This window comes from Amblyomma americanum, chromosome 11 (assembly GCF_052857255.1).
Source record: "Amblyomma americanum isolate KBUSLIRL-KWMA chromosome 11, ASM5285725v1, whole genome shotgun sequence".
NCBI lineage: Eukaryota > Metazoa > Arthropoda > Arachnida > Ixodida > Ixodidae > Amblyomma > Amblyomma americanum.
Genome location: NC_135507.1, coordinates 104,866,775 through 104,889,925, shown reverse-complemented (window position 1 = coordinate 104,889,925; position 23,151 = coordinate 104,866,775). Strand labels below are relative to the sequence as shown.

At 46.9% G+C, this 23,151-nt stretch overlaps 1 protein-coding gene across 2 annotated transcripts in view; it reads right to left on the bottom strand.

The window, feature by feature from the left end:
- Positions 1-22,099, bottom strand: part of LOC144111507 (uncharacterized) — a 93,549-nt gene extending 71,450 nt beyond the window's left edge. For both annotated transcript variants that reach the window (XM_077644832.1, XM_077644833.1), the window contains exon 1: positions 22,002-22,099. In XM_077644832.1, coding sequence (XP_077500958.1) covers positions 22,002-22,052 — 51 coding nt within the window. In that variant the 5' untranslated portion in view covers positions 22,053-22,099. The remainder of the gene's footprint in view (positions 1-22,001) is intronic.
- Between the last annotated feature and the right edge of the window lie 1,052 nt (positions 22,100-23,151).

Below are 23,151 nucleotides of genomic sequence, written 5' to 3'. Positions count from 1 at the left end.
CACTGTCGCCTGCCTCAGTCCCGTCCTGTTTTGCGGTTTTGCTCTTCACGATGTCATACCAACTGGCCTACACCAAAGTCCTTCTAACGTATAGAACTGACCGACCAGTTTGGCAGTCAATACGGTCCTCATGCTGAGCAGACACTGTATATAGCATGTATTGTAAAAGACGCATTCAAGCTCATGCTCAAGTCTTTTTCCTCATGAATTATCCATCCGGGAAATACGTGGTGGAATGCCGAACAAAAAAAAAAACACTACCATCCGTAGCAAGTACTATGGGCCACATATGTAAGGTGAACACCAATGACAAATACTAAGAAACAACTCTGGTAAAAAAAGCAAGGATTTTCCAAACTGCAGCAGGGGAGTCCCAAGAATTTTGTATGGAAGTAAACGAATTTGCGGATACGGCATGAAACATATCACTGTCAGCAATGGCATTCAGCAGGAAGCACAAACGTCCACTTTTTTCAACATTTGTTTTTAATCGATTCGCCCGGCGTCATCGGGGTGAGGCTTCGGCTATCGCGGGCGTGTAAGCAACCGCTATCGTAGGCGTTCTTCGCGAGCGGCCTTCGCTCGCTCGACACGGACTTTGGGGTGTGCTTGGCGTCAACGAGCGAATGTACGCAACCTTCCCATTCGCCTACTCGGCAGCGATAAAACTCTCACGGGTTCGACATTGCCTCCCTATAGATCGTCAGCACGAAGTTGTGCAGCGGCGTCGTGTGTTTCGGCTCCTTTCATGCCGACCGAGTCTGCGCACGCCACGCGTCATCCGGGCTGCACATCTGCGCACTACGTCATCGCCAACCCTACCTGCCATTGGTCGCAGGCGCGACGACACTGGCGCGCCCGTGGTATAGCTTCCGGCAATCATTTGGCCCGAGCAAGCGCGTACAAAAGAAAAAGGGAAAAATGGATAAACAGACTTTGGCGGACGTCAAAAGGCCCTGCAGCGCAGAGAGGATCAATGTGGGCGCTTGGAATGCCACAAACAATAGCAGCAGCATTTTCACTTCTACCTTGAAAAGAGGGGCTTGATTTGAATAAATGCTTTGTTTAGGCCGTTTGTATTCATACAAACAAACAAACAAACAAACAAACAAAGCTACATTACAACCATAAACAGCGTTTTAGAATCGAGGCCCTTCCGGTTTAGAAAGATGGCCCTTGCGTTTTGTACTCGTGAGAAGGGGCCGGTCTAGTGTAGATAACGTTAGTCGCTCGCAGCGCCATTCGGGCTCAAAAGTTAAACGCAGAATTGTAACTCTCGCAATTCTGATTTATTTTCCGCTTTTACTTTAAAGCCAGAGTGAGGAAACAGCGGCAACAAATAATAAAAAAACGTATCACGAGCAAGTGAATAGTTTGTATAGTCTCTTTTTCAAGCCAACTACACTAAACTGCCCCTTTTCCAACCTGATTGCCGTCTACTGCCTCTGTGCTTATTTTTGCCCCTGGCGGTATAACAATCGAGCCTACGGCAGAGGCGCACTGCGTATTAGAGAATAGTAAGGTGACGTCCAGGCAGCGGTTGGTAGCGCCAGGTAGAAACAGCAGTCCAGCGAGAAATATGGCAGCAGACAGGTTAAAAAAGGTCTGTAGTAGGATTCAGCATTAAAAAAAACAGCAGTTGATATTAATGGGTCATGATCCGCGGCGTCAAGCACAAAATGTAACAAGCAAAAGGCGTCAAATTTTTTTAGTCTATAATTTTGTCTGAAGATTGCCTTCTAGCTTAGGAACTCTTTGGCCGACCAAAAACTTCTTCAGCGCTTGTGTTCTGTCTTGTCCCTGATTTTTGCGCTATGCATGGAACATCATGCGAATTAGCCACCAGCCCTCGGAACCATAACCCTTCATGCAACAAGAAAACTTTTAGCAATGTACCATATTTTCGACGTGGAGGAATTCTGCGCGCCGGTCCTGAAAGTGTACCGAGCTTCACTGCAGGTGTTGTATCTGAATATAGTGGTGACCAGTGGTTTTAACATCCCGCGTTCTTCGACGTGCTTTTCTCCATGGCGACCAAGCACCGCTTACTTGCTAAGCCCAGTAGCTGCCCAGATCCAGAAGCAATATTAAAATTTTCGGCATTTTATCGGCAGATTTTGCGATGCCGGCTCGTTGAGACGGATAGAAAGTTTCGTGCACCCTTGGTTTGAGGAAAAGCGAGGCCCAGTGAAGCGGTGAGGCGAGCTCGCCCCGCTTCCGCAATATTTCCTGGCGATACGCAGCGAGCCTATAGGAGCCAGGCTATTTCGCCAGTTTTGGGTTAGCGCCGCCCGGTAGCCCCAATACTCAAGGGGTGTTAATGTTCTTTATATACACATCGGCGCCCCGCGATTCCGCTATATCCCCCTGGCTGTTAGGGTTACCCTATACTAAAGATTTCTCTTGTGTTGGTTAAATATTTTAATATTCCTTCTTTCCGCGTACTGTGGTAGATTGGAATGAACTCGATGGATCTGCTGCATCCCTGAAGGGCATTGAGGAATTTGTTGCCGAGATTGTGGCGTGATTTGTTGTAGTAAACAGTTTTTATGTTTGGATCGTCACAGAGTTGTACGAATGTCTGCTTACACTGCTGCAACCATTTGTTGTTATTTAATTTTTGCTGTTATTGTTATGTTACGATGTGAACCCCACTACGCCTCAACAACTTTAGTAGGAGTTAGCAGTATGTAAATAAAATCAAAAATAAAAAATCACCATAAAATATGTTGATACTAGGAGCACCTGGAGAAATAAAACAATGCGAAACTTGCAGCCCTCCTCAAGCAGAGAATTATATGCGTATTCATCACATCCAGGGTACCAGATCGCCAACGCTTGAGGCAGAGGCCAGTTGCGCAGCACTCGTCGAATAGAGAATTAAGCATTAAAACGTCTCAGTGACAAAGAAGGTTACGTATCAGTATAACGAAGAGCGTTGTGGGCCTTGTCATTAATTTCAGTTTCAATTATTTTATACTCCTTTATCAAAGGAGGTAGCAGCCACAAAAAGCTACCGTTCTCGGTTGCTTGACGGGGTAACTGCTCCCACAGGTGATGGCAGCAGCTGTACATACATCGAGGTGCAGCACAAAGAAACATTGACATCCAATTCATGTACATACCATATATATCTGTTGCCTTAGACACATTGTCCACGTGTTCCTCACCGCTTCGTAATCAGATTCCAGCCCAAGGGCTGCTGCAAGTCATTTCTACCAAGACCTTGCCAGCTGGCCAGGAAAGTGCATTATAAGAAAAAAGATGTTCGTAGCATCGCAATGACGGACTCGCTCCCCTAAGCAGCGCATAATACCTGAGCTACACGGGTACGTTGAACTGACATTCGAGTCGAACGGCATTCGAAACTTCGAATGGCATTCGGACTGGGCCCCGCCGCGGTGGCTCAGTGGTTAGGGCGCTCGACTACTGAACCGGAGTTCCCGGGTTCGCACCCGACCGCGGCGGCTGCGTTTTTATGGAGGAAAAACGCTAAGGCGCCCGTGTGCTGTGCGATGTCAGTGCACGTTAAAGATCCCCAGGTGGTCGAAATTATTCCGGAGCCCTCCACTACGGACCTATTTGTTCCTCTCTTCTTTCACTCCCTCCTTTATCCCTTCCCTTACGGCGCGGTTCAGGTGTCCAACGATATATGAGACAGATACTGCGCCATTTCCTTTCCACCAAAAACCAATTCGGACTGGATGGACCCGCATGGTGCTAGACGACTATTCCAAAAGCATTCGAAAGCTTCAGTATTCTGCCGCCAAGCTACAGGGGCGCTGCTGCCGTCAAGTTTTGTTTTAAACAAATATAGCAGCAACAATTAATTTGTATAGTTACAGTCTGCTATGAAATTGCTACTTTTAAAAGTAATATGTCATTTCTAATAAATTTTACTATTTATTCATTACTAAACGCCTCTGTTCTAGCAGAGGCCCAAGCCAATAGTCCTCCCATTTTTTGTGTGCGGTCTGTTGGCTACATTGGGCTCTATCTCCTGCGTGTGTCGAAAAAAACGAAAAAGTGCAATAAACTTCACTGAATAAAAAAAAAAGCTCACTTAAAATGTACACACAGACGCACACGCACACAAAATAAAAAGACAGAACACAGCAAAAGCAACAGCACAAAGTGAAAAAACTGGCACCGGACCAAAATGGCTGCCTTTCTTTCCTACGATGGGTTCCAGAGTATGCGGTAAATATTTGCTTGCTAACAAATCTTCTGGAAAAGATCCGTGTAGTGTATATAAGTAGTATTTAGAATTTCATCGTTTAACGAACGTATTTGCTATTCAAAACTTATGCTGCCACTTATGGCGCGAAGACGCTGCGGTAGGGAGTAGTTGCGCTTGCGCCTCGAAGGCATTCCAAAATCTCGAATGTCTCCGCGGAGCTCCGTCGACTCGAATGTCATGTGAACCGAATGCCGTTCAAAAACGTCGTGTAGCAGCGCAGGTTTGGCAGTCGAATCGAATGACATTCGTTTGGAAGGCATTCGAAACGCCCGTGTAGCACAGGTATTACTTACGAAGCAAATAGGAGGTAAGCTGAGGCAACCATACCCGCCCAACTGTTTCGGTGGGCTCCGATTTGTCCTTGACACCCGCTTCATTCAGCGCACTTTGGACTGAATGTCAATCATGTCTTGGGCATTTTAACGACGCGCACAGTCTAACAAAGGCGTACGGCCAGTGGGACTCGCGGAAAGATGAGCGGCGTACTTCTTAATAAACGACGCGGAAAACGCGCTGTGTTCGATCGCCGTCAAAGACAGAACACCCATTGCTGCATATGCCTACCTGAGCAGCGAAACTGGGAGCACCGCTCTCTGGAGCTCTTTGGAATATGGCAAGTGCGGGCTTTCTTTTCTTTTTATCGTCTGCTCGCACGCCAACACCCACCCCCTCCTCTCACCCTAAAGGTCATCGAGTCCAGTCATTAGGCCTTGCTCAAGAAGCGGGGACACTTAAGAGGCTGCCATCTTGACGAAAGTGCCACTTTGAAGGCGAACGGCGCGCTCCATTGTGCTGATGGTTTGGATGCGTGCGCTTCTACCGAAACCTGCCGAAACGCTCCCCCGAACTACTCTCTCGCTCAAAAAAAATAAATATAAAAGAGAAGGTGATACCGGTGACATACACGGGTCCAGGAGTGCCCCGAACCGGTGAGCTGAGGGCGACGAAAAGTATTTGACGTCAATATGTGCTCAAAGAAAAAGCCAAGGACTCGGATTACAGGCTCGGTTCAGCCACTGAAGTTATCTGCAACAGAGGTAGAAAAAGCCGCCGTGGTGCTCAGTGTTTATGGCCCTCGGCTGCTGGCCCGAAAGACGCGGGTTCAATCCCGGCCGCGGCGGTCGAATTTCGATGGAGGTGAATTTCTAGAGGCCCGTGTACTGAGTGATGTCAGTGCACGTTAAAGAACCTCAGGTGGTCGAAATTCCCGGAGCCCTTCACTACGGCGTCCCTTATAGCCTGAGTCGCTTTGGGACGTTAAACCCCCATAATACAAACCAAACAGAGGTAGAAAGCAAAATATTCGCCGATAACGCTGCGAAAGAAGCTAAATACTGCCGATAATCATGAAACTGCTTCTTTCTTGCCAAGTCCCTTTGCCACATGGAATCAAAACTGTTTCTTCTGTTCGTCACACAGGGAAGGAAGCACGAATGCGTACCACTACGGTGTCTTCGATAGCCTCGCTTGGTTGTAAACAAAAATAAAAAATACACTAGGTTCTTGTTTATTTGTTCTTGCTTGTGTGTCAAGAAATGATTAAGTATGCTGACATGGGTTCTGTGCGAACACAACGGAACGAAATGATTTTTAGTAGCGACTAGCACTTTGGAGTTAAAGCTATATTTATCACAGGTTCACTCGTTCAAGAATCCTAGCTCGTTCATGCATCGTCAACGAATAATCTTGCCCAAGAAGGCTGCCAAAGACAACGTATACCAGAATATTACAATACGCCATCATTATGCTACTCAAAAACAAGGAATATTAGAATGAGTTACCAAAATATTTTCGGTTTTCTTTTTACCACTGCTTTAAATTAACGATTCATTCACCCAATTCCGTTCAAGAGAAAACCGTAATCCAGGGTAAAAATGCAAATGTCAACCCATGTTCAATAAGACGCAGATTTTGGACTACTCTAAGGAGAAGCTTGGGCGAGAAATGAGAAGCTTTCTTTGTCAAGAAGGCTAGTAACAACTGCGTCAGCATGCCTTCACTATCGTTTGCTTGAAAATGAAATGAATGGATTTTCTGGAGAACTGCGGTTAGTTTCAACCTCAACAGTGATTATGGTATTTAAATGCCTAATATTTTCAAATAAAATCAGTTGGAAGTGCAGCTCCATCCTGTCTTGTTTGTCTCACGGTTAGGAACCAACAGGCCCAAACCACTGAGTTGTTGCATCACACATTGTGTTCGCGTTGCAATAGTTAAGGTAGCTCTAGTGCGCAGCCGGCACTGTCCATAAGGATACAACAGAAAAGAGATGACTGCTTAAAGGCGGCACTTCATGACGATCACTGCGCGACAAAGACCATCTTGCGCATGGCTTCCGGGATGTTGGAAAGTTTAACGATTCAGAATACACGGAGGATGACAGTTTAAGTGGTTCCGAGGCGGCAGGCTTTCACGGAAAAGCCATCCGTCCTATCGCCGTAGGCCTAGCTCAGAAGCCGCCTTCCATGAATGGCGCCTGCGGTCAGGAGGGAGGCGGCGACGGACCCTTCTTCGGAGTGTCGTCGGCGGTCCAATTAGCGAATGCCCACCGAACGACGGCCGTGGCTTCTCTCGGCCACAAAACAGGAGGCGCCGGTGGCTCGCGGCGCCTGGCTTCCGGCAGCCGAGCAAGTCGTCAATACTTGTTCCAAGAGGCTGATGGCACCGCAGGGCGCCAAAGGCAGCACCGCATGGCCAGAAACCTTTCTTTTTTTTCTCCCAATTGAACCCGCCTGGACGCCTTTACTCTTGATGCGCGCAGTTTGAGTCCGTGGACGAGGCAGTACTGCCCGGTCACCCAAAGAAAGTGGTTTCGAAGCGCTGGGGAGAAGCTGGGACTGCGCCTTCTGGGGTAGCCGGCTAATAGGCTGCAGATGTTCGGAGAAGTACCGTGACCATTAAGGAGCAAGAAGAAAGGAGGGAAAGGAAAGAGGACACAAAGGTCGGCTCGTAATGGGACCTGCGATTCTTTAGGCCGACGGCCCGCAATAGAGAAGTGATCGTGTCCATTGTGACTCGGACAAAACGAAAGTGTCCTCGCTTCGCTGCCCGTTTCCGTAACGAAGGGAAGTGTTCGCGCAGCTGATGGCCCTTTGCAAAGCGTTTGCATTTGTCTCGTGATCAGCCTGCGGCGGAGAGCGCTCGTCCTGTCACATGGGTCAGCAGTTGTTAGCAAAGAACTCTCTCTCATTGCCGATCGCCGTTAAACCACATTCTTCAACTGAAGTTTGCAAGTATGAGCTGACGCTCTCACACGAGCTGCGCGATAGTTTTCTCACAGAATGGCAAGCGGTTCGCTTCTTGCGACCACATACACAAAAGAAGTGTATAATTGGCCACCGACGAAGCCCGAGGAAGTAGGGAATTCGGGCGTTGCTACCCGACTACCAGGCCCCGCTGGCTTTAGACTCCCACTGAGAATACCACCAGCTGCGTCTGTCCTGTTGTCAGTGAAGACGCGTGGGAAGTCGGAGGCAGGCCAGAAAAAATCCTAGAGGGAAATTGAGCGGTCAACAAGCACCACCTTTACTGCGCCGGCTGCAATACTACAGCACTCTTCGCACTAATTCCTTTTTCCGTTTTCTATTGGTGGGGGTGAGTGGTTGGCGTTGCGCGTTTGGTCTCAGTGCATCTTGCCAAAATATGTGCAGTAATAGTTCCCTGAGGTTTTGTTACATTTTTATAGGAGCAAAAGGTGGAGAAGCACATTGGGATCGACAGCCTTAATCAGAGAGTGTAAAATGAAGACTTTGAAGGGTATCGGTTGAAAGTGGATCGGTTTTCAGTGCTAAAAGGCGGATTATAAATATACACGTTCAGACCTTTGCACATTATAGGTGAAATAGTCGGCAGTGCTGTCGTGCCACATCCTGCTCCCTGATTCCAGTCTTTCTCGATGATTAAGAATTAACAAGGACCATTAGGCAGACATAGAATCGCGAACAATTAGCATGAATAAGCACTTCTCGAAATCACTTTTTCGCCCACAGTTACACACGGACAGCTGGTGCGATGCATGTTTCTGTGTGAAGAGAAATGTTTGGCGCGCGATGATCAACTACTTCTCCAACAACCTCAAATTATATGAATTTAGCTAAGACCTGGCAGCACGTGAAGTCATTTGGGTAGTAGTAGGCGCCTATATGCCGGCAGTACTCGACGTTGCACAAGAATAAGCAAGCCATGTCAATATTGTCGCTCAAAAATTTTGAAAGTTGAAAAATTGTAAGATACTGCTATAAAAATATTCATAAATTATTCTTCTCATATGTAGCAAAACCTTTCTTTTAGAGCGTTTCCGTCAATCGCATCGAACAGTTAAGGCCGCTATATAAAACCAATGGGGAAAGCTTTTGATTACAACAAAAACTATAATAAAGAATAAATACCAGACTGCCGTCGGGTGATCTGCAAATATATTGATTGTTATAGTGAGATCTAACATTATTCGAAAAAACTGTGCTCATAAACGCTTTACCGCTCAAAAATGCTTTCGTCCAGAGTTGCTTGGTATGGGTAACCAAGAAACCCACGTCTTCGTTTTCACCAGAAATCATCTGACAATGATTGCGCTTTCCAAGCATAGCCTAACCCCCATGGGCTCCTCGAACACTGATATATATGACCTGCGGTGACTCCGCAGTGCGCTCTGTTGTTTATTTTGTACAAATTTAGGAAAGACTCCACATTTGCTCGAATAATGAAAACACTTTTCTTTTGAAAAAAAAAAAATCTGAGGTGCATTCATTGCGCGCAGTAAAATATTAAGAAAAAAAAATGAATCAGTAAAAACGAGACAATGCTGTGGCCCAAAAAATTTTGGATATTTCGACGAGTTACGTGCACCGGGGGGGGGGGGGGGGTGATTTGCCTGCAAGCTTTTGGAGGTGCATGTATTTTGCCCGATGTCGCAACGTTTCCTGGGCCATAGTGCCAAGCGTAATTGCGTTTTCTAAATTATAAAAGTGATATGGATATTATCTACAGTGCGCTACACGCCTATCAAAAGATATAAAGACTAACAGGAATAGTTGAAAAGCTAACTGCTCAATATTATTACTTAACCAGCCTACTAGCTTGAACGCTTTAACTGCATTCTCATGGGCCAGACCGCTGACAATCGGAATCAGAAGCAGGTTGATTTTTCCATAAAAATATGGAGGGAGGCCCTAGCAAAAAGTGAAAGCCAGTTCCCATGACAAAGTTCCAGACCCCCGTTTACATGACAGGCAGCAATGGTGACCAGGAAAAAATGCACATAGGAATACATGTCAGTTAGTTAGTTATATTGATTTTAATGGCGCAAAAGCAACTGAGGCTATGATGCGCCAAGCACAGGAATACATGTCAGTTGCAACTATTACACAGGTGCGAAACAAAAGTAAGTGTGGTTAGCACATTGCGATGCTCAACGTAATATAATATAAATCATTGCAGTTTGAAAGAAATATACAAAATAGACAGAGTATAAATACAAGCTGTCTTACATTTGCATGACAAAAAATGTTGGTAAGTTTTCTTATTCCCATTTCCTATCTCAATCTTGTTCTATAGCATGCTATGGCAAAAAAAAAGCGCTGTTCTAACTCAAAGATCCTGTTTTAAAAAATTGCAGAACATCTTAGTTGAAACACCCGGTATTCATTATTCAAAGAGCATAGATTGTTTGGTTTATGGCAGCCCCTCTCAGCTGGTACAGCGGAAGATAAAAAAAAGATACACAATAGCTCAGATCTGTGGATTTCTCGAAACTGTATATTGCAAAATGAGATATATGGAGAAATCTGGATGATATTGTGTGTTTTGTTCCCACCCACCCGCAAAGGCAGACTATCCAGCGTGTGCGCGCTGCAGGTGCCAATAAATGATTGCGCATCTGCTTTGACAATGAACCCGCTTTGGCAGTCAACGAGAGGAAGTCCTCCGCCACTTGGACTTTGGTCGCCTTGGCCGCAACCTTTCCTCAGCTCGGAAATCTATCAAGGCTTCAGCGCCAGACTGTGGAATCGCTATGCGCGCCCCGCGTTTCCATACACGGAAGGACAACATGGACACGCTCCTGCAGTACAAACTGAACTGAACATTCGCTCTCTCTTTTTGAAAATAAAGAACTTTAATTTCCCTCGCAGCATGTAGAGCAGCCAATCGAATGTTGCCTCGTTAACCTGCCTTGCCGCCGCGGTGGCTCAGTGATTAGGGCGCTCGGCAACTGATCCGGAGTTCCCGGGTTCGAACCCGGCCGTGGCGGCTGCGTTTCGATGGAGGCGAAACGCTAAGGCGCCCGTGTGCTGTGCGATGTCAGTGGACGTCAAAGATCCCCAGGTGGTCGAAATTATTCCGGAGCCCTCCACTACGGCACCTCTCTTCCTTTCTTCTTTCACTTCCTCTTTCATCCCTCCCCTGACGGCGCGGTTCAGGTGTCCAATAACATATGAGACAGATACTGCGCCATTTCCTTTCCACAAAAACCAGCTACTATTATTAACCTCCTTGCTTTTCTTTCCACTGCCTCTCCCTTCCTCTTAGAAACTCTGCTTTCCAACGAAATTTTATGCACTGCCTAAATCTGAGAATCGCTTTATGCCGCTAGTATTTTAGTCATTGGCATTTGTATGTTAACCGTAGCACGAAAAAAGGCGTGCCTTGATTTTTTTTTTTTTGGTCGACGCGTGCAGAAATTTGATTTCCTGTCAGTGGGTGCAAGAGGTGTGTGCATTTGTCACCGCACCTCAGGGTCATTCTGCGAACTATCTAAGCATTTTGCTGGTTTAGACACGCAGCAGGAAGTAGTCTGTTAACAGCGTCTGTCCAGTGTCAGCCCTTAAATTAACAGTCAACGTAAGTAACGTTTGCGAGTACTTGCGCCTGTGAAAGAATGCATTTAACGCTGTGAAATTGGGGAGCGATTTCGGAACATCCGCTCCAAGTTCATTATTATTATTATTAACAATTCATTCTGCGCGGGGTCCACGATGTGTCTGACGGCTTTGAACACTCAGAATCACCGCTGGAAATTTGGATCTTCGGTACATCCTACTGACATCCTGTGACCGTTGGAACTAATCGGTATCAGCGCAGAAATCATTTTATTAGTGATTGTTTGCAGTGAGTATAAAATTTCAAGCCATCGCGATCAACATGTTAAGTTAATATATGAAAGAACGCTGTCTGATAATACAAGAGGCAGCGTCCGCATTTCTGAAGTTAGATCAGGTTGCTTTCGAACAGAGCAATTTAGGAGTGAGCATGTGCAGGGAAGCGATATTTCTGTTGAATGCTGGATTGGTATAGAAAATATTAAACATGTCCGGGTAGAAAAAAAAACCGAAAATGGTTTTGAGTTAAAGAAATTGTGCAGTAACTGTTTCACTTATCTCACTGGATACCCGACCCACGACTTAAGGGAAGGGATAAAGGAGGGAGTGAAAGAAGAAAGGAAGAAAGAGGTGCTGGTATAGAGGTCTCCGGAATAACTTGGACAATTTCGGGATCTTTAAAGTGCGCTGACATCGCACAGCAAACGGGCGCCTTTTTGCGTTTCGCCTCCATCGAAACTCTGCCGCCGCGGTTGGGTTCGAACTCCGGCTCAGTAGCCGAGCGCCCTAACCACTGAGCCACCGCAGCGGGTTTCTGGTAGACTGCAAAGGTAGACATCAAGATATCAAGGACGACATGGTTCGCCTTCCTGAACTTGTGTGCTTCAGGAATAGTGTGGGAAAGATCACCACGTCGGCAGTACAGACGAATAAGAGAAGACTGAAGTTCTGGTGGCTTCAAAGCAGAATGACAAATCGCACGAATCTGCACAGAAATCAAAATAATATAGCTCTTAAGCAAGGAAGAAAATAGCTGAAAAAAGAAAGAATTCGAATATGAGTGGAAGTTAAAAAATTACGAAATAACTCAACAGGCCACTTTGAGTCAAAAGGCAATTGGCTCGATCGCCATCTGCGCAGAGCAATTCATAAACTCAGCAATCGTCTTCGCGGTAAACAAGCACAGAGACAGTATTTATCTTCATCCAGTTTACCCTCATCCGTAATCTGTCTGTTCCTTTGAAGAGGTATTTCCCTTGACATGCGCAAGCAGTTTTCGAAAAAAAAAAAAGACTGCATGCCTAGTGACTGTGTCCATACACCATGTGAAGGCATCTTCTGCCCACATACCCACCTCTATCACAAAACTATATACGTAGAGCACGCTTACGACATCACTCCCTATTTAACCGACATGTCCCTTATTCCTTGCAACCATTCCTTTGGACAGATCGTAATTATCCTACAGATTGCCTAAATACGTCTGTCGCAATTTTCGCAAGTGATATCCAGGGTCCACCTGGATGTGATTCCCACAGTGCAGCATATCAACGTGCAAGTTTTCGGTTATTACAACTATGCGGCGACATCTTTACCCCCGACACAGTCCTTCACACGCTATTATTCCTGCAGTGTCGAGATAGGAATGAAAATGTGCGGAGATGAGATGCACCTCTGCACCAAGGCACGTAAAGCTAACAGCAATAAACTGATATTCTGTAGCGCACAAATATCGGAGCGAGAACATGTTCTGCGTGGCGAGACATCGGCGCTGTTGAGCGCAGCCACCCCCCTCCGAGGGGTCTTCGGGGTGTGGTGCGTTCAATTTACGACGCACGTGCGCACGAAGCCGGACCCAGAACGGTGCGCTGTGTGCTGTGTGTGTTGTCTCCGTCTTTTAGCGCCTGTACGCAAACCATGTCATTGAAATACACGAGCGAAGGGTTGTTTAACGTAAAGAGGGCGCGCAGCGTCCCCAACGCACTTAGGCGCTCCCACGCTGTGTGGCACCACCTTTTATTCGCGACATGTTAAACAAGGCCATTCGCTTCGAACGCGACGCGCCCCGTCCCATAAAGGGCCCGTCAGCGAGACGCGAGAGGTAAGACGGAGGAGACCATAGACACCGACCCTTGCTACGCTTCTATTTGCTATCAGCGTCGAGCCAAATGCGAATGCAATTGAAACGCCACAGTAGACCAAGAACATCTCAGCTGGTGTAGGCAGCATATTCGCACAGCACTTCAAAGGCGCGATGACTACTCCTTAGATGAGTTTATGAGCCCCGTGGGCATTTACTCGCTAGCAGGTGATATCCTCTGATTTAATGGCGCAGGAAACGCGTTTGTGTCCGGATCGAGAAGTGTGAAAAATAGTGGAGGCTTTCTAAAGCCCGACAATCTGCGACTTTCGGTCGGTTACCAACAATCGCAGTGGTGCTGCGTGTGTAATGCAGGTACGTCTATACGTCACTGTTATTATCATAAGTTATTATCGTCACCATTATTAGCCTGCAAGAAAACTGCAAGTTCATACTCTATTCCAGTCGCTCTAACACCACCAATGCCAAGCCGAGTTAGTCTTTGGGGGGAATTCCTATTTGTGTGTTCGTCTTATGTGGTCCCATTCTTTGCGAAGGTTATAGCGGAGGTAGGGGAGTGGTGGGAACGCGGCAATGACATCCTTCAGACGATGCGCCCAATTTCCAAGTCCACCAGTTTTCAAAGGAAAACAACAAAGGGATCCAGCGGAGGCTGTCAAGGCAAGATGTCCTGAACATCACGTCCACAGCGTGGGCAGCAGTATCGGAAGGTGTAATACTGGAATCCTTCAAGTGCTGCGGCGTTACCACCTGCCTGTACAGAAGAAGGAAGGACAGAGCGCTCCATCAACGCTTAGCGTGAATGGGATCGCCATCCGTGCCCTAGGATCGCGGCGCTCTCACCGACGATTGCTTGTACCTCATGGTTTCTAGTTGGTAGTCGGAAGAGTTGTTCGACGGATTCAGCGACGAAGATCAGCCGTGCTTTTATTGGCCGGTTCATCATATCTTCAAATAGACCAAGCCACCCCCCCCCCCCTCTCCTTGGCGGCCATCTTGAATTTAAAGATCGGTCGTCGGACCAAGTAAGGGCTCATTCCACCATGTCCCTGCTCTGGATTTTACGCCTGGACCTAACAAGCGTGCATCCCCTATTATTTCGCGATTATCTTCAAATTTTAGGTGGGCACTTGCTTTTTATTTTATGGTAGGTGTCACACTCAAGTCCACAAAAAAAGGGTGAGTTATAGGTGAGGGGGGGAGGGGGGGCAGCCAACGTTTCCAGGCCTACTTCTGACGTCATTTCTTTGGCTTTCCAACGACAAACCGGCAAGCACAGCGTGCAGGCCTGCTTCCGGAATCATCGAGGGCGACAAGAACCGCTTCTTCACGTTTCCGGTGCACTTCGGGATCCATCGGCGAAGACCGGACAGTGTTGGGACCGAGAGTCGTTGAAGGAGGGACTGGGACGGGGGAGGCCATACGGCTTCCCAGCTCGCAAAGGCTGCGGGGGTGATTCTATGGCCGTCGTCGCCCAAGAAGGCGCCACGACATTGAAGGAGAGGTAGGGAAGGGAGCGGGGAGGGGCGCAGCCACGTCGTTAATCGCCAGCCATTTGTCCCCGCTCGGCTTTGCCTCGGCTGACGGGGCTCTTGTCTCTCCCGACCCAGCGGGGCGCCTGTCGGGGCACACTCAAAGAAGGGGAGATACCGAACACGACGACGTCGGTGGCGTGAAGAGCGCGGTTGTCTCAATCTTCTTGCCTCTGCTGCCCTGCCGGTGCGCTTCTTTTTGCTATTCTGTCTGTCTTAGTTACACTGTTCCCTATGCGGGATGTCCGCACTGTGTCCCTTTTGTTCCCTTTATTGCCTATCTCCTTTCCCTCCTGGGGTTTTCCCCAATCTTCGCCGGCTTTCCCTCAACCCATCTCTTGACACGAGCGTCAACACTGGTTTTCTATCCATCTCAAGGTGCGCACTTCCGTTTCCTGAGATGAAGGAGGAGAAATGAAAATGCTTTTTGTTCAAACGGCCTTCTTGTTTGCTGACATTTATTAAATGACTCGTTCTGAAACGATTCTCTTTCGATTTGCGCTCAATGCCTTTTCCGAATGAATTTAGTGCACTAATTCGCTCTACACGTTATCACCGGTGTGCAACTATGTTCAAGCTAGATTGGTGTCTGGCGAAAAGAAAAACTGGTAGAGACTCAACCCTTTTTGTGTCTCTGACAGTGACATTCCAAGCTCAAGCGCAGAAAGAGCATATTTTATGCCGGGTTATTGTACAAATATATGATCTTCTATAAACCCGTAGAAAATTATCCTCATCCCGAAGTCCTTGTCTCCAAACTATAGAATGGGGAAGGCGTATCGGTGTAAGGATCCCGCGCCATAATTCAAGAGTGAATACGGGGTATATCATCCTTCTGAGCTTTTCAGCTCGTTATGCGGGGGCCAGCGATCACCAACTTTACCTTAGCAGAAGCTTTCCATAGCAGCTACTGAATAAAGCATTGTACAAGCGGACGATGCGCAATCGTAAATGCGTATTAAAAAAAAAGATCGTCGTCACCAGAAGTAACCTCCACCGCGATACTAGACCACATGAATGCCGTGCGCATCAAGATGCATGCATCTTCGACTTCACGCTTATCATGCTATTATTGCACAACATCCCGTTATCTGCACTGAATTACTATTGTCAAAAGACCTTTAGAGGCTGCAATTCACGCGTCACTGACACGCATGAATCATATTGATGCTCTGACTTCACGGGCGTTTACAAACGGCCTAACTTTCGGCGTTGCGACAAACAGAGTATACAGTTTGGCATTCTGTCAGGAGCGAATGGTACTTGATCATCTACCGGCGCACGATCCAATTCATTTCTGCCTATTTTCACTAATGCATGGTTGTGGGAGCGCCTCGGCAAAAGTTGCTCAAGGCAGCTTCGCGGGGGCAGAGTTCAAGCGTCAATGGGCTTAATTTTCTCTCAGTCTGCCATTGTGAATGAAAAGAAAAGCTACACCAAGGCTAAAGCAGAAAATTATGAGAAAAAAAAACGATTCCATTCAGTTAGATCAAAACGTGATACGGTTTCCGCCTGTAAGAAATATTTTTGCGGTATTGAAGACACAAATAAATTATAAAAGGTAAAGAACGAAAGCGAGGTCGAAAAAAATAATAATTGCGGAACTCCGCAATATTCAACCGCTCATATAGATATTTTATATTCGAATAGTTACAACACTGACAAGAATATGGACTCAGTGCAAAAAAAAAAAAAATGTTATTTATGTTGGGAACAATCTACTCCACAACTGCCGAACAGCCTTTAGATGCGGTGATCGGTTTTGCTGGGAACAAACTATCAACAGCCTGGGAGAACGTGCAGTGCAAGACGACACCGATCTTACTTACAAGCTTTATTCTCCACAAAGAAGTGGAAGGAGGCGGAGGGAAAAGCCGTACGGCTTGAGAAATCCTCCGCCCCTTCACAGGCGAAACAAGTAAAGCAGGAAAACCTGGCAGCTAATGTTAAAATGTACATTTCAGACGCGTTATAGAAACTTGTGCAAGTGTTTATACAGTGATTCCCTCCGTTACACTTAAGAAACGCATGATGCGGTGCTCATGTGACATCACTAATAGGACGGCTGAGTAAGCGTTTACCGTATGCCGTTATATATGACTAGGGATTTCACTTTTGGGTTTAAATCGCTTTTTAGAAATTCGGTTCTAACCGAAAATGCTCAGTATCGAGAACACACACACTTGCCATAGCCAGCTGGTTGACGAGTAGGAGTTACGCTAAGCCACAAGAAGAAATTAACAAAAAGCGGAGGCCAGCGGTGCGTTTATACGGTGTACCGTTGGATTTAGCACATCAGTTGTGCGCTTTCATGTATTGTTCCTCTACCTAATTACACTGCAAATTGGGAGTCTCGATCTCGGTTCCAAACGTCGTCTGCTAGCATGGAGGTGTTCACTGTCATAACTCGCTAGGACGGTAACTTAGATAAGAAAGTATCTCAATGCATATAAGAACATTCAAAAGCAAAAATAAGCGTCAGGAAAAATTATCACGTTCAGGTTACTGCGATGGTTCAGCCGCAATTTCACCGCTGCCTTCAAGACCGAGACGGTGTGATGACTTGCCCTCTCGTTTTACCTAGCGCGAGATTTCAGCGACAGTTTGGCAAGCCACCTTTTAGGAATCTACTTAAACTTACTATTTTGTCATAAGGTTCTATCCTTCAACTTCTGTCACCTTTGTTGGCGATAGCGTTTTCTTCTGCAAGCACAGCTATAGGCTTTAAGATTTTCAGAGTGACAAAAAGCCAAAATGAACTGTGACCTTTGATTACAGAGGTATGTATCGATATGCAACAAAAAAAAAGGAAAACTGCAATTCATGCATAGGAAATATTGTTATCGAGGAAAAAAAAAAAGAAACGCGAACCGTGCCCTGAAATAAACCGCAAAAAAAATGTGCGAAAAAGGCAAGCGCAATGCCAATATATGACTAAGACAACTTCCAAACTTTTTTAACTGATTTAAAGGCTGTACGGCCATTTTATACTCAATAAGCCTGTATTTTTAAACAGTGACAATTTTTCAAGTAAAGTGGCTTTGTATACAGAATGAAGATGTATATCCTTAAATGCTTACGTCGAAAAACTTGTGGATATGTCGCACAGGCTAAACAAAATAGACACCAGCAAATGTTATGCTTTGTTATTAATATCCAATCAAAGCTCGAAGTACACTGGTCATGGTCATTGTGTCGCTCACCACCAGTAAGAGCGCTACTGAGAGTTTGCTAGAGGCCTCCCCATGTCCCTCTTGATTTCTGTAAGGAGCTCAGTAACAACTTAATACAAGTTACAGCAACCGACACAAAAACCTCTATCCTCCTTTTCGGATTTTAAGTTTACAAACATAGACTGGAGTAACTCATCGTCCTCTTCAGTTCCAGGTCCCGCAGAGGCAAGAAATTTTATGGGTATCTATTCGAACTTTTAGTTTCTTTAATAACTATAATTTAAACAGTTTCTGAGCCAACGCACGTCACGCCAGATGCCACAAACCTTCTGGACCTTATCCTGACCAATAATCCCAATACACTCTCATTAATTGCACACCCTGTAGAATTAGTACACAAGTTTATTCATGCTACTTTAGCCTTTCCTGCAGCTTCAAATAAGACGCATAACCAAACTATAGGTTGTAACGAAAAGGGTAATTATGATGCTATAAACCACGAGCATAACGCCTTTCCACGTTCGAAGCTGCAAATCACAGTCAGTCAATACATGATAACTGGTCGACGTTCAAGAATAAGTTCAACGATTTAGCGTATAAAAATATCCCAACTGTCATTATCTGCGCCAGTAAAGAAAAACCTTATCTTGCTATTTCCTTAAAAAGACTATAAAATAAAAGCAGTGTCTTTATGGAGCGGCTAAACATAACGGTAATCCACTGTGATAGAAAATATGCAATGAAGCCGAAAAAAAAAAACATCTGACGGTGATCCGCGCAGCTCAAAGCGTTCCTATTATGATACTAAACTCCCCAAATTTGCTGCGCACTAACCCAAAAGAGTTTTGGCAGGTCATAAGCCCTTATCAATGACTCACACGTACTATTACCCTCGAAAACTAATAGCTCGCGTTATTACCCTCACTAATGACTCCCACAAGGCGATTACAGGTACTGAATGTACCGAAGCTTTTTACTCTGGATTTGCTAGACTCTTTTCGAAAGAAACTGCACAACAGTTTCCGATCTATTATTCAATATTGAATGTACCATGCTACGCATAACGTTTTATGCACATGGCATTTCGTCAGTAATCCACCCGCCGCGGTGGCTCAGTGGTTAGGGCTCTCGACTACTGATCCGAAGTTCCCGGGTTCGAACCCGATCGCGGCGGCCGTGTTTCGATGGAGGCTAAACGAAAAGGCGCCCGCGTGCTGTGCGATGTCAGTGCACGTTAAAGATCCCCAGGTGGTCGAAATTATTCCGGAGCCCTCCACTACGGCACCTCTTCTTCCTTTATTCTTTCACTCCCTCCTTTATCCCTTCCCTTACGGCGCGGTTCGGGTGTCCAACGATATATGAGACAGATACTGCGCCATTTCCTTCCCCCCCTCCCCCCAAAACCAATTTTGATTTCATTTTTCATCTGGATCCCTCATCAAGCATATTTCACCGGCGCATTAGAATTAAAGCAAAACGGTACTGTCATATCTATTCATGCCTCACACTGATATGACGTCACCCTGTCATCTCTGAATTCTGAATCCGGCTTATCAGCGTTATGTCGACGTCGCATTTCCAGCCTTCTTTTTTTTTATGTCACGAGTTCTTTTTTTTTCTGTCCTTAAGCGAGCACCATACATCACAGTAGCCTACCGCACCGCACAAGCCACCCGCTTCAACTTGCGCGCACACCTGCCCGAACCGTTGCCCCCTTTTCTTCCGAACTGCCACAGACTGGAAAGACTTTATTCGTGACATCACTGCTGTCCATCTTCTCTTTTACAACTTGTAACTGTCCTCTTTGTTCAGCGATAGTTGCCCTGATGTTTACGCTGTTTGCATTAAAACCCGCCACTTATGTAATGCACCTAGGGGGGATTTTTGAGATAAACTGACCTGATCAGTAATGACAGCTGCCCACTCGCTACTACTTTCTATTCACCTGAGAAGTAATATCAGACATAATTTGTTTGAAATATGTTTGCCCCTTTGTTAGTAACGCTTCAAGGTTAATCTTGGAGCTTCTGAAAATAGGAAGGAAAAATTCCGAATGGCGATATACTTCTCCGCGGAAGGCATGTTTCTTACAACGATGCACAAAATACTAGACTTCACTGGGCTTCGACAGGAGAACTTGACTGTGGTGCTCGAAGACGTATGTTTTGTCTAATGCGGGGAAAAAATGTTCATTTAATATATGGCAAAAAGTAGCTATCGCACATTGCGTGAAAGCTACAGGTCGATATAGCGATGCTCATGGAAACTCGAACCTGAAGTCTGCGCGAAACATTAGTGCGTAGTAAGCAAATTGCATGCTGTCCCTGAATAAGGAAGGACCTGATGCTTGTGCAATGGTGTCCAAGTCAGCGACACATAAATGCGCAATTCTGCGCGTGCTACTTCACAACTGCACTGCTGTTCTCTTGTGCTTTGCTTTCAGAACTTGTTGGCTCTTTCATTATAATCGCCCAGTAATCGCTATACTTCCCAGTATTACTTTAGTCATTAATCACATTAAGATTTTTTTTTGAGCTACAGCGGGAGGCTGCTCTAGGGATTCCGAAATCTGTGACAATTTAAAAGTAACGCTGAAGGTACTTCGTGAAAAGTGCGGCATATATTTAAGGGGGCGTTTTTTATGTCTACCGGAACCCATTGCATCGCACCGCAACACCACAGAGGTTGCTGCCTACAGCGAACTCTAATAGTTTATGTGGACAAGTGGCCGGCTATAACTGGTATTTGTAAGCCGCACATTCCCGATGTGGTCGCCGTAATCGGTAAAGTTGCCAGGATGAGCAGCTGACACGCTCCGAGATTAGACAGTCACCGGTCGACATGCAGCCGCTGTCATCCTGAAACAACCACGAGCTTCCACGTTGTGCCTGCACTTTGTGCATTTCCAAAGCGCGTTCGCTATGATACCAGTTTAGTGGAACAAAGAGCTTCAAGGGCACAACTTCAGCTTAACTTTTTCTGTTTCCCAGCCTCACCTGCCAAGTCCTCAAGATGAGGACAGTGAAGTAACCAGTGCAGCGTTTCCTTGCCATTAAGAACCACGTAAGCACAGGTTCAGACTGGCGTTGTCCGTCCGGGTTGCACCAGCGAATGGTAATAGCACACGGCGTTGGATATGGGCAGAGGCACGGGAGAAGAGGTCCAGCACAGCCTTATGACGTGTCATCGCCTTGTATGGTAAGTCCTGTAGTCGCCATGGAGAAGCATTTGGATGTAATCCATATTCGCTCCAGTCTTGGTCTACTGATCTTTCGGCTCGGAATGAGTAGATCCCGTGGGGGTAGCACTCAATGGTTGGTTGCATTAGTAGGGAAAGGCATTGCGTAGACGGAAACTCGGAGCACTTCTTGGAAATGGAAGACTGGTATTCTTGCCATCTTTCCGTGTCGTAGCTGCCGACTACAAGGTGGTGGTGCGAAATTCCCTCTAGACTGACACCTGCTGCCTCACGAGAAGCAGCAACAGTTGCGTCGGGAAGCGGTCGTCGAAGGAGGTGAGCCGTCGGGCTTTCCTCGTGGAAACCATCAAGCACACGCGAGTAATGTCCGCGGCTGAAAAAACAGTGGCTCGCGCGGTATTGCACGCAGGCTTGCTGCTTCAGGGAGGTCGGAAATTATGTCCACACCGCTTCCGCTCCATGTGCTATACGTCCGGGCGTTTGCCTGAGCAAATGTGTCTGTGTTTCACGATTCATTGCAAATCGATTAATTCAAAACGCTCCATTCATGATCTGAGGTAAAACGAAATAGAGCTTAAACCGAACCGAATGTGCTTTGCGTGCAACGGAAACTTAAGGGCACGTTTATTCGAACACCGTGTCATGTGCTGATTGTTGTTAGAGATTGCGAACCCAGGATAATCTAACGGAGTAAGTTTCCCTCATTTGAAGAACAGATCCACGCGAACTGTGTTTACGTCGTACCTTTACCTATACAGGGAAGTCATCGGCGCTCCATGACTGTATTGTTTCGCCACACCTGTCACTAAAAGCTCAGCTTTCCGGCTGTACGAACACATCGCTTTACATTACATGGAATACAGGGTGCGAGGCGCTTGAAGAAGCGCACGAAAGCACGCGATGCGCGAGCAGTTCTGCAGCACTGCCGCAGTCCTTCTCACCTGTGCAAACTTCAGTGCCATGGGGCCGACCAAGCCCGGCGAGGCGTCCATGGAGGGCAATCACCGTCCTTCCGTCGCGCGCGAACGGGCCGAGTGCCACCGACGACGAAGCCGCGGGGTGGGCGTGGCCTGTGCTCAGCGTGCCCCTCCCACCGGGGGGTCTCCCCGCGGCTCCCTATTGGTCGCCGAGTCGTAGGGAAAAGTGCGCGCAGGAAGGGTGGGGAAGCGGAGAAGGGTGTACGGAAGTCAATAGCTGCGGGCCGCGCCCCGCACCCCATGGTGCACTCCCCCTTGTTTTCCAACACGCGTGATCACTTCCTCGGCCGGAATGGGAACCCAGGGCTCGACTCTTTGGCCAGAGTGCTGTCTCCGCCTGCGGTTTCGGACAGCCGCCAGCAAAGCGAGGTTTCCTATTGGCGGACGTTGAGCTACAGTGGTACTGGATGGTACCATCCAAAACCGGGAACTAAGCCAGTAATGGGTAAATGATCCGGATTTTAGTGGTTGCCGTGCCGTTGGTACTGTGTTAGAAATCCTACGTGAAGAAAAACACGAAGCTTTATTTCTCATCAGTAGGTCACTGGGAACGTAAATACGAGCCTTGCTCCCCAGCTATTTACGAATCTTCGTTGCCACGCACAAGTTCCCTTCATTTTATCTCTGCTAGCCGCCTTTTTCTCCGAAGCTCTTTAAATTTTCTGGCACATTTACGGGAAGCAATTTTCTACCGCAGAGAGTCTACATCAACTGGTAAGAAGCGTTTTCGCACATAGGCAATGGCGTCATGGCCCGAAAATGGCGCGAACTAAGGCACAACCGTGCCCTGCCCGGGGGGCCGGGTATGCAGAGACTCCGCTCTGCAAGGGAAGTCCGAGCGAGAGCGGCCGGTGCGTGCGTGGAGTGTTTGCTTGTTGTGTTGGCGCCGCGGGCAGTCCCTTTTCGAACGCAGTGGCACTGGAAGAGGGGGCCGTCGAGCGGAGAGAATAACTGGATTCAGCTCCGAGGAAAAAAAAAAAAAAAGAGGCGAAGCCAGCGGCGGAAGGAGGCGCATCATCATCGATTGCTGGGTCGTCCTCTTCTCCCCATTAGGGCGTAATTAGTGGCGTCCCGCGCAGCCCGCTACGAGTCGCTTTCCCCAGGACGGGTCAGC